Raw genomic sequence first — 14021 nt, 5'->3', positions numbered from 1 at the left:
CTTAAAGTAACTCATACACCAGATAGGAGAATATCTCTTTCATCTATGAAGATATCTATGAAAAAATGGGTAAACTGACAGCAGAAAGACTAGACTTCCTCCTGGTGCAAATATTTTAAGATATAGTAATAACTAGATAGTAAAAATTAATTTTTAAATACGACAGTTTACCTTACTTTAATAATATTATGCTTCCTAGCTTATAGTTATTGTAAAATGCTTATTACTAGTTTGGATAATGCGGCATTAAAATTGTAATATAAATTACTTTATGATAATCAAAGATACTGAAATGTCAATGCGTTATTATATTAATTTTCAATTTTATATTAACTTTATTTTCCAGAATCAAGTCTTTTCCATAATTCACTAATCAAAACTAGTAGAAGCTTTAAGTTAATTAAAATAACAATAATTAATTGTTAGTTGCCAGTGCTGATTTGTTTTTGCAAAACATTAAATGTCACCACTTAATTATTATCGGAGTTCAATATTAGTACCTTAAGTTTGGACACTTGATTTCATCAAATGAAAGAGCTCTCGTTAATAGAGATTAATGAATTAGCTGTTTTAAGTATGGAATACCTAATGTGTTACATAGATTAAAATTACATCCAATAAAAAGTACACCACATATAATTTCTGTCAAAACGGCCTGATATGTTTGATTCATGGAAGCTATAGACTGATAAGAAACCATTGTAAAAATTCCACACAAGAACTTGATATTCTTTGTAATTCCAGAATAAAGCTTAGTCAAATTCGCCTGAAAACGGCCTGATCACGAACTTTCGTATACCACGATATTGCAACTTTGATAATTCTGGGACGCTGAACAAGCGTGGTTTGAATGCAAACTTAGGCGACCAACATAGGCCAGAAAGCTCAATCGATTCCGTGTTGTTAGGGGTAACAGTATAAACAAATGATAAAAAAAGCAAAACAGAACTGTCAGTCAAAGATTCAGGCGTATTTTCAAATGAGTGAAAATGGTATTGACAAAAGGTATTTGTAAACTTTTTAGATGTATGTGTTTCTTCATGAAGCATGATTTGATTTGAAAGACACTGACGTTTTGCAAGAGTGTGTGATAAAACAGTAAAGCGAGTGGGTTCCTTATGCCGAAACGACGACTTCAAGCAGGCTTACAACGACTTCAGCATGCTGAAGGAATTCCTCGCACCCGAGCGATTCAACATGACGGACCACGGGAAAAACAGGTACATGGTCTAAAAAGTCAACCAAATCTGTAAAGTATAGCATAGTCATACGTAAAATGTATGTATATATATATACATTACAGTTACACGGTGATACTTATAATGTGTGTATGTATGTCTATATAAATTTATATATGTATGTATATAAACTGCCAAACACGGGTATCAAAACCCGGTTTTTAGCGTTGTAACTCCACAGACATACCGTGGAAAGCGATATAGTATGAATATTGATTATGTATCAACGTTTCGTTTTCCACATTTCTCAATTTTAACATTATGAACGAAACTGTATAGGTAATAGCGCTATATCTGCACATTTCAAAATTTTAATTTAATTATATCGGTTTCAAGGTATTTTGAATCACTATAAATTTATCAATAAATAAATAAATAAATCACATTAAGCTTATTATTTCAGTTTTCACTACGAATTTCTGTCTACATTCGTCAGAAACTGAAGAGAAATCTTCCTGAATAGTTAATTCTCTATTTTTCGTTTTTAGTGAGCCGAAAGTATGTAATATATATTTAAAGGTTGTTGTTTATTATGAAGCACAAAGCCACACGAAGGACTATCTGTGCTCTGCCCACCACGGCGTCGAACTCCGGTTTCTAGCATTACAAGTCCGCAGACATACCGCAGTACCACTGGGGTGCTCCCAGGTAGGTTAGCAGTAAGTTTATATGCCTACAACACTTTAATCCCAAGTTCGATTTCCCGCCGTGGACAGAGCAATAGTTTATTGTGGCTTTTGACTAAAACAAACAATCTTTGAAAAATCCTACCATCACATGTAATGGATGTGCAATATTAAGTAAAAACCCGAACAATTTGTAGCAAACAATAATAGCGTAATCATTTTTATTTTACTATGCCTAACTTTTCTGAGTTTTTATTTTAACAGTTCACTTTCATGTTTCAAAGAAACTTAAACGGACAATAATGTTACAAAAATCAGATAATGCGAGGCCGGAAGAGTAATACCATAAAAGATTCTGGTTAAAATAACCGTATTCTGCTCTGGCTATTTAAGATAAATCAGAAAAGTATTCGCAGAACATCTAAGAGGCTTGGAATATTTGATAACTGAGTAGAAAAAAATTTCCTGGAGAGATACAATTTAATTAATCAGTTTCGGTGTGTCGTAAATTATTTAAACCATAAAGAGCGAAATAAAGCATAAAAAGATAAAAGAAAATCATTAACTTGTATATTTATGGTAGCAAAGAACACAAGGATAAAAAAAAGGTTGTTAGTAGCGTTGTGTTAACTTTTGTTATTGTTTTAAGATTTATCAACTGTGTGAAATAGATGAAGTGACGCGCGTCTTAGGTATCTTAATTTACAGTGTTTAATGATGATAGATAGCTTGTTTGTTTGTTGTTAAACACAAAATTACACAATAGGCTATTTGTGCTGTGCCCAATACGATTATCGAAACCCGGTTTTTAGCGGCATGAGCCCTCAAACTTACTGCTGAGCCACTGGGGAGCATGATAAATAGTATAACACACACACACACATATACTTATTTACGAATTTCTTTTCCTCACCAAAACGTGAATTTTAACAAAGATGGCGTGGAGCTCTAATCGCTACTCCCGCTGCAGTTCACATCTCTTCAGTACTGCTTTGAGAAGCGAAGCTAATATATATTTTTCTCTTTATCATTTAAGTACAGTCCAATATGGCTAGTGGACCATCAGGGTGTTACGCTCTATCTTCGACCATGATATTAAAACTTCATAGCATAGTGGCTATTAATACTGGATGAGAGGGTGTAAATATATTGTACAAAAAAGATTCCAAAATGGAAACTGAACTATATAAAACGATTCTCGTCACGTATTCAAACATTTACTTAATCAGTTGTGAAGGTAAGTGAGACATGAGAAAATAAAAAGATATTCAGACAGGATAAATGTACGGAAACAGGTTTTTCACAGAGGAAGAAACATGTCGTGGACCACCCTTCGGAAGAAACATCTCTTACATGTTGAGGATAAGTTCAGCTGGAGGGAGCAGTTTTCGTGGAGGATGAACATGAGAGTTTCGAAAGTCGACAAGGGTGATATTGTGAGTAAAGAAGTAGCGTGTGATACGTTTGATACGAAGCTTCTGAAGGTGATGAGATCATAGAAACCCTGAGTTGGTCTGAATAACTTTACATTTGTTGTGTAAGGACGAATGAAGGTCTTATAAGATGGAACAGAAAAGATGGATTCAAGACCCAAGTAGTTTCAGCCAGACACCACAGAAGTTTGAAGCGTTGTGTAATCTTGAAGTTAACTGTTGCAAGGTGGGCCTTCTATATGAGATAATTATTGAAGTTGACACCTAAGAATTTAAATGTGTTAAGTAGTTGTACGGGAATATGATATATTTGAACAATAAATACGTCAGAATTTCGACAAGATCGATATTTCCTTTTGCTTGCATCAAACAGAATAGCTTGAGGTTTATATAGCTGGAGTTTCAGCTGCCAATATCTACACCAAGCTAGGAAGTAATTGACTGTTGTTTTTAGGACCCTGTTTAAGGTAACAATGGTCAAGCAGATAGCCACTATAGCAGTATCATCAGCATACTGAATAATCTGAACAGGACGTGGAGGTTGTGGTATATACGAAACATACAGAAGAAAGAGGTGAGAACTGAATTTTGTGGAACATCAGCATGGAGGGCAAAGGTTCTTGAGAATATGCCTTCAGTAAGAATGACTACTTGACATTCATTAAATACATTAAAAGTTTTATTTTATTTTCACTAAAATAAACCCACTTCTGACACAAGTGTTCTAACTTGTTCTTTCGTTGGTGGATTCTTGTATATTTTCTGGCGAAAATAATTCAAAGTCCGGTACACGTAACGATAACACATGAGTCTATTTTTCCTTGACGTTTTTAGAAGCACAAACGTTGTAGTAATAACTTCATTTCGTTTTTAAAATCATGTAACGTATGCACTTACAATAAACAATGAAATGCTTTTTTTTCTCTTCAGCACATTTTTGTCTTCATAAAAACTATGAGGTATTGTACGATGCCACAAATATTCCACTTGAAGTGTCCTTTGCTAGAAATATGCCTGACCTCTGAAAGTGTAAATTGGGTTCAGATTGCTGTTCTAAGACAACTTTGGGGTGAAACAGTCCCTTTAAAACACCTACTGATGGCATTTTTCATATAATATTTTTCAAAAAATTAGGGGGGTCAAGTAACTCAAGTTTGAAAATAAATTATGAAATCGAAATACAAATACCTTATGATTTTCCAATAACATAGAAGAAGAATTTTACATATCTAGTAATTTTTTTCTTTTTGAAAATCAGGTGGGGTCAAGTGACCCCCCTTGCCCCTTCCTGCGGGCGCCCATGATATTTTTATACAATGATAATAGCCATTATAGTATGAGCGAGGATAATAAAAAAATGCATTGCTGCTGCTTATTGGTTCTGTTGATTTTAAAGATACACCTAAGGCCAACCGCTAAGATACCAAATCACAATAACAAGAAATTCGTAAGATTCTAATGTGAAAAGTAAATATAGTCAACTCAATTGCAAAAGTAAAGATAACACAGAAAATGTCCAACAAACAACAACACTTAATGCAACAGGCAAACAAACAATTGAACACTGAATTACGAACTTCACTCAATGAAGACAAGGCGATTCTGAATAAGAATTATCTTAGAATTGGAAAAATATTATAATTATAAGTTCCAATAGGATTTCTCAAAATGCCATGTGTTCTCATCATCAGACCAGCCTAATTAACAGAAATTGGAAACCAGAATTTACGATTTCTCTATCTCCACATAGAACCAATATGCCATAAACACAATAAGAACAACTTACCACATTTTTCAGCAAGGAGGCCTAGTGCAAAAATACACGAGTCTTTGATCAGTTTTCTACCGTGTGTGACATCCTGAGAGCAGTATTAACACAGTTCAAGTCTGGGTACATCCTATTCTTCTAGCAACTGTTTTACTGATTGCAAAATACCTCTACTAAAGTTTTGAAACAAAAAGAAATAACATTATATTCACGTACTAAGTTATAAGGTGATTTAGTTTATTATATCTGCATATCACACCACTATCCCGACATACTTTCCTGTAAGGTTTCAAACGATATAACCTAACCTGTGCCCGTAATTTTTCATAATTTTACCAAAATTGACTGCAAATATATACATTATTATTTTTCAGTTTGTTCACATTATCAAACTTATTTTTAATTCGTAATACTTATTGACAGAGATTTCGAGAAGAAAAAGCAGTTCGCAAAACTGGGAATCTTGACGAGCGTCATCATCATATCTTTTCAACAGTTGCCAAAGCAACAGGACTTACAGAGGAAGATGTGATTGGGGATATATTTACTGATGAAAATGTAAGTTTATTTGATATAACTTACTATATTTATTTATCTGTTTATGTATGGGTAAGCATAAACGTTCTATAATGTATAAAACTGTGTTTAACAACTGGTAAACAGTCTCTCGATATCTCAGTCATAAGCAGCAGGGTTTATAATGATAAAATTGTAGGTTAAAACCCCGCGACTGACACAGTGGAGATAGCTTAATGTGAAACTTTGTGCTAAAACAAACAAAAACTAATGAAATACTAATATCTATCATGAACCACGATAGTAGTTCATAATAGGGATCGACCATTTATTTTTATTATTATTTAATAATATTCCGTCAGCCGACAACAAAAAATGGCTGGGGGTATTGTAATAAAACCTGGGCAATGTTACTAAACGCATCATTGCGCATTGTCTAGGGCAACTTTTAAGTTTACTTGACTACCTAGCAAATAACAGCGGCTGTATAATCGTTGACATCCAATCGTTTTAATGTAGTCTGTGTTTTATATAGAGCCTACATGCATTCATATATAGCTGTGTGTAGGTCGTGGATGTAATTTAATCTTTATATGGCAGGCATGACACATGTATCATAGCGATTATTGACTTATTGTTGCAACTGTATTGATGTATAATATCCTGCCCTTTCGGACACAACTCTGCTAACAGGATCACAGGTTTTTTTACCACTGCATGATCGATTTCGGCCATGTTACACAAATTTCTAACACTTTATACAAATGTCTAGACTGTTCCCCACAACACAAATCTTTAAGCCGTGGTTTAAAAGACAGCACCAAGCTCAGTTTCGAGCATCGGATCGGCAATCACGGTGATGACTGATGGTAGGTGTCGAATTATGGTCAACAATACATGATTGCGAATTTTATAGATACTGCGGATAGAGTAGCCATCCTTGAAACTGACTGACTGTAAGGAGTGGCAAGAATCGTGCAAGCAGGAGATGGCGAAAATGATGGCGATTCTAGGCGAAAGTGAGGCAGAAATGTTGCACCTACATATTTTATTTAGTTTAGGTCATCACAGTGAAAAAAGGTCGTAGTAGTGTCATGACCCAAACTCCATCAAAAATAGAGGGGAAAGGTATATTAATATAATCAATTCATAATTGTTAATTAACACGTTTTCGACATTGTAGAATGTGCAGAATGTCACTCTAATAGGAAATCTGTCCAGCTGCAGCAAAACCGTGACTGGCCTTACTATAGCCAGTGAGGATGAGGAGGAGAAAGAGGAAGCGGAAGGGGGGAAATATAACAACTATAAGAAATGTTAAAAATTCTTATTTGTATACATATCATATTATATCATGACACATTGTCTTATATCTGCATTGAATATATATGCATGTATCTATAGAACTTGAAAATTTCGTAGGACTATCTATATATACGGCTTTACAACTTAAAAAAGTACAAAGCCTGCATACATATATATAGATCTAAATACTAGCCAACATGCATTGCATGTGCATGCATGTATAAAACTCACGTGGTTACAAGATCCAGTCCATGAACCATTCCAGGATAGTTCAATAGTCCCTCCAATCCAATGTTTACAGATTCCCCATATAGCTGCAGGGTATAAAATAGTACAGAATATACATTTAGTGAAGTAAATTCAAATACTTTTTTAAAGTTCCATATAGATTATGTATGTAGTTAATCATGTCAGTGTTGACTGGATGTCTCAAGATTGTAAACATGTGCTAACCCTTTTACATAGTTAGAGGTTACTTACTGCAATTTAAGTTAGCTTGTTTGTTTAACGAGACAGAGAGATCCAACATGCATTCGAAGTATTAAATTTATATCATATTGTTTAGTAATAAGACGGTTGAATTATTCTAATATTAATTTCGAACTTTTTGAATTTAAGAACTAATTTTGTTTTTAACTAAATTTTGTTAAATCGGATTTTATAGAAACGAATTGGATTGTAGGCCCTTTTCCGGGGGGAGGCATGCGATCCAATGCCCAGGTGAATTTTGTTTTGGGGAAAAACAGGAGTGCCAGGAGAAAACCAACTTTCATAAGATAGACGTCGAATAGTCTATCTGTCCTGTGCCCTGGCTGTAAATGCAAAGGTGATGGCCAATAAAAACATAACATTGTGTTCAACCCTTTGTGTATTGTTTTATTTTTTGTTTTCCTGTACGCAGAACAGATTGTATGGCGAAGTGTGTTTGGCAGGGGCGCTTGTAAGTTCGTGTAGCGCAACTGTCAATTTATTTCTGCTTTTTTATAATATTTGAAAGCTAGTTCAGTTAGTCTATTTCTTAAAGTAGGTAGGTTGCTGATTTTATATATGTAATTTACTAGGGCCAGTTTTCTACGGTTACTTTCTTACATGTAATAGGTTATCTGACAGCCATATTCTATAAGTTGGCGTACAAACGTTTTGTATATTTTTAGGGGTATTATAGGTGTGCAGCTTGTGTGCTTACCTGTAATTAACTTAATGTAGTTGATACGTTTGATAATCGAGGTGTGTATGTTCTAAATATGTTTGTTCCGTGTTAGACGAGTGTCAAAGGTGATACCACGAAATTTGATGTTGTTACTCATTTTTATTTGTGCATCTCCTAACTTAAGTTTGATATTCTTGAGAGTTTCATATGTTTGCGTAGTTTTTTGAAGAAGGCTATTGCTTGTGTTTTTGTTGGATTTAGTATCACTCATTATGTCCATTTGTTACAACATTTAAGGATTAAATTCAGTGATTTTGGACGCGGATCATTGCTATGAGTGGGTTTCTAGATATGCTCCAGACTGCTATGTCGTCGGCATATTGAGAGCGATATGTGTATGTTAACTTGGGGAATGTGCTGTCGTTAATAAATCTGATGTATAGGAGTGCACTCCTGCAGTAATATGAAATGTTTTTGATAGTGCATCGTTAACTTTAACTTTAGCTGTTCTATCGGCTAGAAAGTTCGATATCCGTCTGATCATAGTTTCATTAATACTTAGATGTTTTAGTTTATATTTTATGACATTGTACTAAACACTATCAAATGCTTTTTCAACATCTAAAAATACACCTATTGTAGATTGACTAATATTGAATGACTTGTAGATTAATGCAGTTAATCGTATGAGGTGGTTTATTGTTTGTCTGTTCTTTCTTGGTGCGTTTTAGATGTCTGATAATAGATTGTTTGTTTCACAGAAGTATAGGAGCCTGTTCGATATTATTTTCTCCATTAGCTTGCCAAGACAGCTTAACAAACTAATGGGGCGAAAATTGTCTGGATTTGATCTGTTGGTTTGTTTTTTAGATATTACGGTAATATTGCTTGTTTCCAAGTGTCCGGATAATATCCAGCTAGCAGTGATAAATACATAATGTTTGTTAAGTGTAGTAGTAAAAGGTTTGAAGCTTTTTAAGAACCATATTTCTAATTTCATTAGATATTACGGTAATATTGCTTGTTTCCAAGTGTCCGGATAATATCCAGCTAGCAGTGATAAATACATAATGTTTGTTAAGTGTAGTAGTAAAAGGTTTGAAGCTTTTTAAGAACCATATTTCTAATTTCATCATAACTGGAGGCTGAATTATTAAGTGTTTTTATGTTAATTTTCAGTTCTGTAATTGTGACTTTTCTGTTTATGAGATTATGTTGGTTAGTTGTAATGTTTTCGTGCAAGTTGTTGGCTGGGAAACACGGAGTGAAAAGTTTAGGGTACTTGTTAATATAGTTGTTTATCTGGCTGTGGTGCTGGGTGTGGAAATTCGAAGAATTTAAGTTATTAAAAGAAGTTTCGCAATAGTCGGCCAATAGATTAACTTTATCTGAATCGGTTTTAGCTGTAATGCGTTACGTCTTATTTGGTGGAACAGATGATTATTGTTTTTGTTAGATGAGAGAGATTTAATTTTTTTCCAGAATTCTTTAGGCTTACTTCGTGAGTTTTCTAGGTTGTTACAAAAGTCAAGCCAGTTAGTTTCTTTTAATGTTTTAATGTTGTGTTTTATTTGTGTGTTTAATCTGTTTTTCTTGGTTTTAAGGGTGGATCACATGAAATGTAATGTTGTCTTGAGACTTCTACGTTCTATAATTAGTGCGTGAATCTCAGGAGTTAAAGAGTCCAGTAATTACTTGAGTGTTGTCTTGAAACTGACGGGGAAGTGTCAGCTGTAGCTATGCTAATAGCTTTCGTTACATTTTCTACGTATGTGTCTAGTTCGTGTTTGTTATTTATACATGTTATTATTTATGGTAAGTTTTTAGTTAAATGTCTGCCAGTCAGTTTTAGTGTAGTTGTAAACTGGTGGGAGTTCTTGCGTGCCATTTAAATCGCCAATAATTAGGGGTTGTGGACTTCTTGACATGTATTGTTGGAGGTAGTTTATATCATTGTTTTGTGATGGGTAACAGTAGGTAGCTACTATCGGAATGGTTGTTCTATTGTTTACGTGAATTTTACAAAAGATAGTTTCATTTATGTCAGATTAAAATTTTTCTTCTATTGATATTATATTGGTTATGTTATTTTTAAAGTGTAAAATCACTCCTCTGTTGGATTGCGTGTGTGGTAGTGTAAGATTTAAATCCTGAAAGTTAACGTTTTGGTTTTTCTTGCTTGTTTCTGATACTATTATAATTTCAGCTTTAAATTGTTGGTTTAGGCTATTTATTTCAAATTTTTGGTGATTAAATCACCTTGACAGTTGAGATGTAGTATTTTTATTGTGTCTATACATTTTGTGTTTGTTTTGCTCGTTGATACGTTCTGGATGATATGTGGTGTGGTTTGAAGTTAGGCAAGGGGAAGTAGCGTCTAGCTATTGAGCGATATGTGGTGGGCTTGAGGTTAGGCAAGGGGAAGTAGCGTCTGGCTATTGAACAATTTGCTCGTGTCGGAAAATCTGGACATTCGCTCAGTTCCACAAACATTGCGAGAAGGTGAAATAAAAACTCGTTTGTAACAAAGAATAGGAAATTGTGCTTCTATTTTTTTTTTCTCTGAACATACTAAACATTAAAAGTGTAATAAAAATACATAAAGGTGCCGATACCTTACTTATTGGATACCCACTAAGGTTTCAATTTGAGTATAAAAGTGAGTTATATTTGCTTGCCTCTTGCTTTCAGCTGCCCTCGATCCCAACAGTCAGATAGTAGTCTCGTGGAACAGAAGGTCGGTTAGTTTGGTAACACAAACACTGTGGTCACTTGTGTGGTGTAAATACCTAATATTATATTTCCAAGTTCGCTTGTATTTACTTATTTTATTTTGCTGTCTGTGTTCGACATATTTCTTTGCTTAAAAATCATGAATCAACTTTTTGCGGATACTAAGATGTGAATACTACTTATATACGATTGTCATTAATAAAATATACACAATCAATATGTAGCATCCTATACTTTTATGCACCGTACTCCTTAGAATTGAATTTAGTAAATATTTTAACATTCCTTTCAGGAAGTACTACTGAAGCGTTTTTTTATGGGAGGAGGACTTCGCAGTTTATTATTTTTTTGTCAAACCAAAAAAGGTATGTGTTGGTTCTAGCTTTTAAAGTGTCTTATGGAAATATCTGTTGTTCTCTTTGTGACCATATTACCGAGACAATTTGAATAAATTTGTATGTCATAACAATAATAACTGATAATAATTATTTTGTGTCTCGAACGGCTGTATAATTGAAAAAATATATATTTTTTATATATAATATCCATTTTATTTGAAGGTTTTTCGTCACTTATTTGCAGTTTCAGGTTTTTGTTTTAATGCACAAATCTGCACTATGAAAAACTTTCCGATATTGTGAATAGAAAACTTTACTAGCTATTGTGTTAATCCAATAATAAGAATTTCTGGACTAAGTTTCATATGGATCGCAATGTATGTACATCTCTGTTACTTAGAAAATATAAATCTCATATAAAACAGATAAAAACAAGGTTTTTGTGGAGCTTGTGCTTGTTAACAGTGCTAATTTTATCCGCACAAATAAAAATAATCTATAATAAAGTAACAGTGGTTAGGGCGCTCGACTCCCAATTTATGGGTCGCGGGTTCGAATTTCATCACCGAAATGCTCGCTCTTTCAGCTGTAAGGACATTATAATGTGACGATAAATCCCACTATTCCATTCCAATAGCCCAAGAATTGGTGGTGGGTGGTGTTGACTAACTGCCTTTCTTCTAGTCTTATCGCCTCTAAGCTAGGAACGGTTAGCGAAGACAGTCGGCGAATAGCTTTACGCGAAATTCAACAAACAAAGTATAAAGTAGAATGTGTTTTTACTAGGTACATTGTTCGTGAACTTGTAATTTTTTAAAAGATTTGTGATTGCGGAGGATATGCACTTTGTCTTTTAACATGAGCTGAGATAAAATGTTGACTTGAAATATAGCTGAAATCATGAGTTATAAGAGTCATATTTTTATTTCTTTATTTGAAAATGTAGCCAATGAAGTTGATCAAAGTCAACGAGACCACAAGAAGCAAATCACGTTAGTGACTGATAAAAACGCATTATCGGAGGGTACTTGTATTTTCTTTGTAAAAATGATTCCAACGGTTCCTGTTACTGTTGCTGCTGAAGATGTAAGATTATTCTTCTATTTTACTGATTTTACATTTTAAAGAAGAGATTATACTTCGTAATAGCTGTTTACTTTAATATTTCTAACCTTGGTTACCAATAAACTTCATAAACGTTATAGAATTGTCTGTTTGCAAATTTTAGGCTTATGTAGTGGGAGTGTTTGACGGATGTGGCGAGAAACTCTTCAGGTCTCTGCAGAGGTTGTTAAATTTACTTTACCATCCCGTACTCCAACATACCACTAACACCCTAGATCAAGAAGTGACTAAGCTTGGGAAGGAGAAAATAAAGGAAGATGTATTGTACTCTTTGACTCTTTTAGCAAGCTCTTTGAAAGGTAAGAAAGTAACAAGAAAAATCCATAAACGATTGTCATTACATGATAAATATTTTAAGATATTAAATCAGATGAAATCACATGGCATACAAAGGGTTGAATACATTATATTGAAACAATTTTGAGCACACAGTCAGCAAGCCACGTAGCATCCACAGCCGATATAAAGTCGCGGTGGAAGTACTTGTATCAGAACTACATTTTGATATTGTTTTGACGTTACGTAAATAGTGTGATGTCGCCAAAAATTAATAGCTTTTGGAAAGGTATGAAACAACCCTTTTCATTGCAAAATATTCATACATTCAGATTATAGAGATGGGTTCAGATCGATGATGTCTTTTATTAATGGCATTGGAAAATTAATATGGATCAACTTAGGGCACCAAGACCATCCAGAAAGAGACCTGCAACAACTCATACAGAGACCTGCAACAACTCATACGGCAGCCATGGTGAGCAAAGTGCGGCGTCTTGTAATAGGCGAAAATCCACGAACACAAAAGTCAATGGTAAAAAGCAACAGTATGCGACATAATCAAGAGGATCTTGTTTGGAATCGAGTCTAAAAGAATACGTGTTAATTAAGATAAGGCTTCTAGTCATACCTCCCGTTCAACCGTCGCATACTTCAAGCAGCTGGAGAATGAAACATATCATTCAATCACTTACTGGTTTCTGTGCGATCGGGCTGTTGAAACAGGTATTGGGAAACTATCGCTCTTGTATATTAGATGAATTATAAAAATCTATTAAGGCGGAGTGGTATGCCTTGAATATCACATCCTTATAGTGGAGCCTTTTACATTGAAAACTACGCTACATGACTATTGCGAAGATGCACGTTTGGCAGATAGCACATGACTGGACGTGGCGATATGGATTATAATGACGTAGTATCCAAAATCGTTTTAATGTAATGTATTAAACCTCTGTACAAGTGAGACGTTTTGTTAAATATATATATATATATACACTGTTCTTTCAAAGTGCCCAAATACCCTTTGAAATGTGTCATGCCTTGGAATACAATTTTGTGAATATAAATATAGATAATATATATATATATATATATAAATGTACCAGATAGATGGTCTAGTAGTAGTTAAAATTGCTCCTTTGTGTATAATATTAAAGTATTTTGAACAAGAAAACCACACTTAAAAATACGATTTTGTTAAACAAAACAAAACAAAAATTCAGAGATCCATTAATGTGGAAAGCGATATCATGTGAACAAAGATTATGTATCAACATTGCGTTTTCCGCGTTTCTCAATTTAACATTATGAACGAAGCTGTATAAGTAATAGCGCTATATCTGCACATTTCAAATTTTAAACTAATTATATCGGTTTTCAGAGTATTTTGATTCACCATAAGTTTAACACATAAATGAAAAAAAAAAACATTATTCGTCAGAAACTGAAGAGACTAAAAATCTTTATAAATGTTTAATTCTCAACTTTTTCGTTTTTGGTGCACCTAAAG

General features: G+C 33.9%; 1 protein-coding gene across 1 annotated transcript in view; it reads left to right on the top strand.

Moving 5' to 3' along the window:
• Positions 1-1118: 1118 nt before the first annotated feature.
• LOC106471237 (dynein heavy chain 5, axonemal-like) overlaps positions 1119-14021 on the top strand; it is a 79902-nt gene continuing 66999 nt past the window's right edge. The window contains exons 1-5 of the mRNA XM_022399859.1: positions 1119-1220; positions 5489-5623; positions 11062-11134; positions 12054-12193; positions 12336-12531. Coding sequence (XP_022255567.1) covers positions 1119-1220; positions 5489-5623; positions 11062-11134; positions 12054-12193; positions 12336-12531 — 646 coding nt within the window. The remainder of the gene's footprint in view (positions 1221-5488; positions 5624-11061; positions 11135-12053; positions 12194-12335; positions 12532-14021) is intronic.

This window comes from Limulus polyphemus, unplaced genomic scaffold (genome assembly GCF_000517525.1).
Source record: "Limulus polyphemus unplaced genomic scaffold, Limulus_polyphemus-2.1.2 Scaffold4488, whole genome shotgun sequence".
In the NCBI taxonomy this organism is placed as follows: Eukaryota; Metazoa; Arthropoda; class Merostomata; order Xiphosura; family Limulidae; genus Limulus; species Limulus polyphemus.
This window is presented reverse-complemented; position numbering and strand designations above follow the sequence as displayed.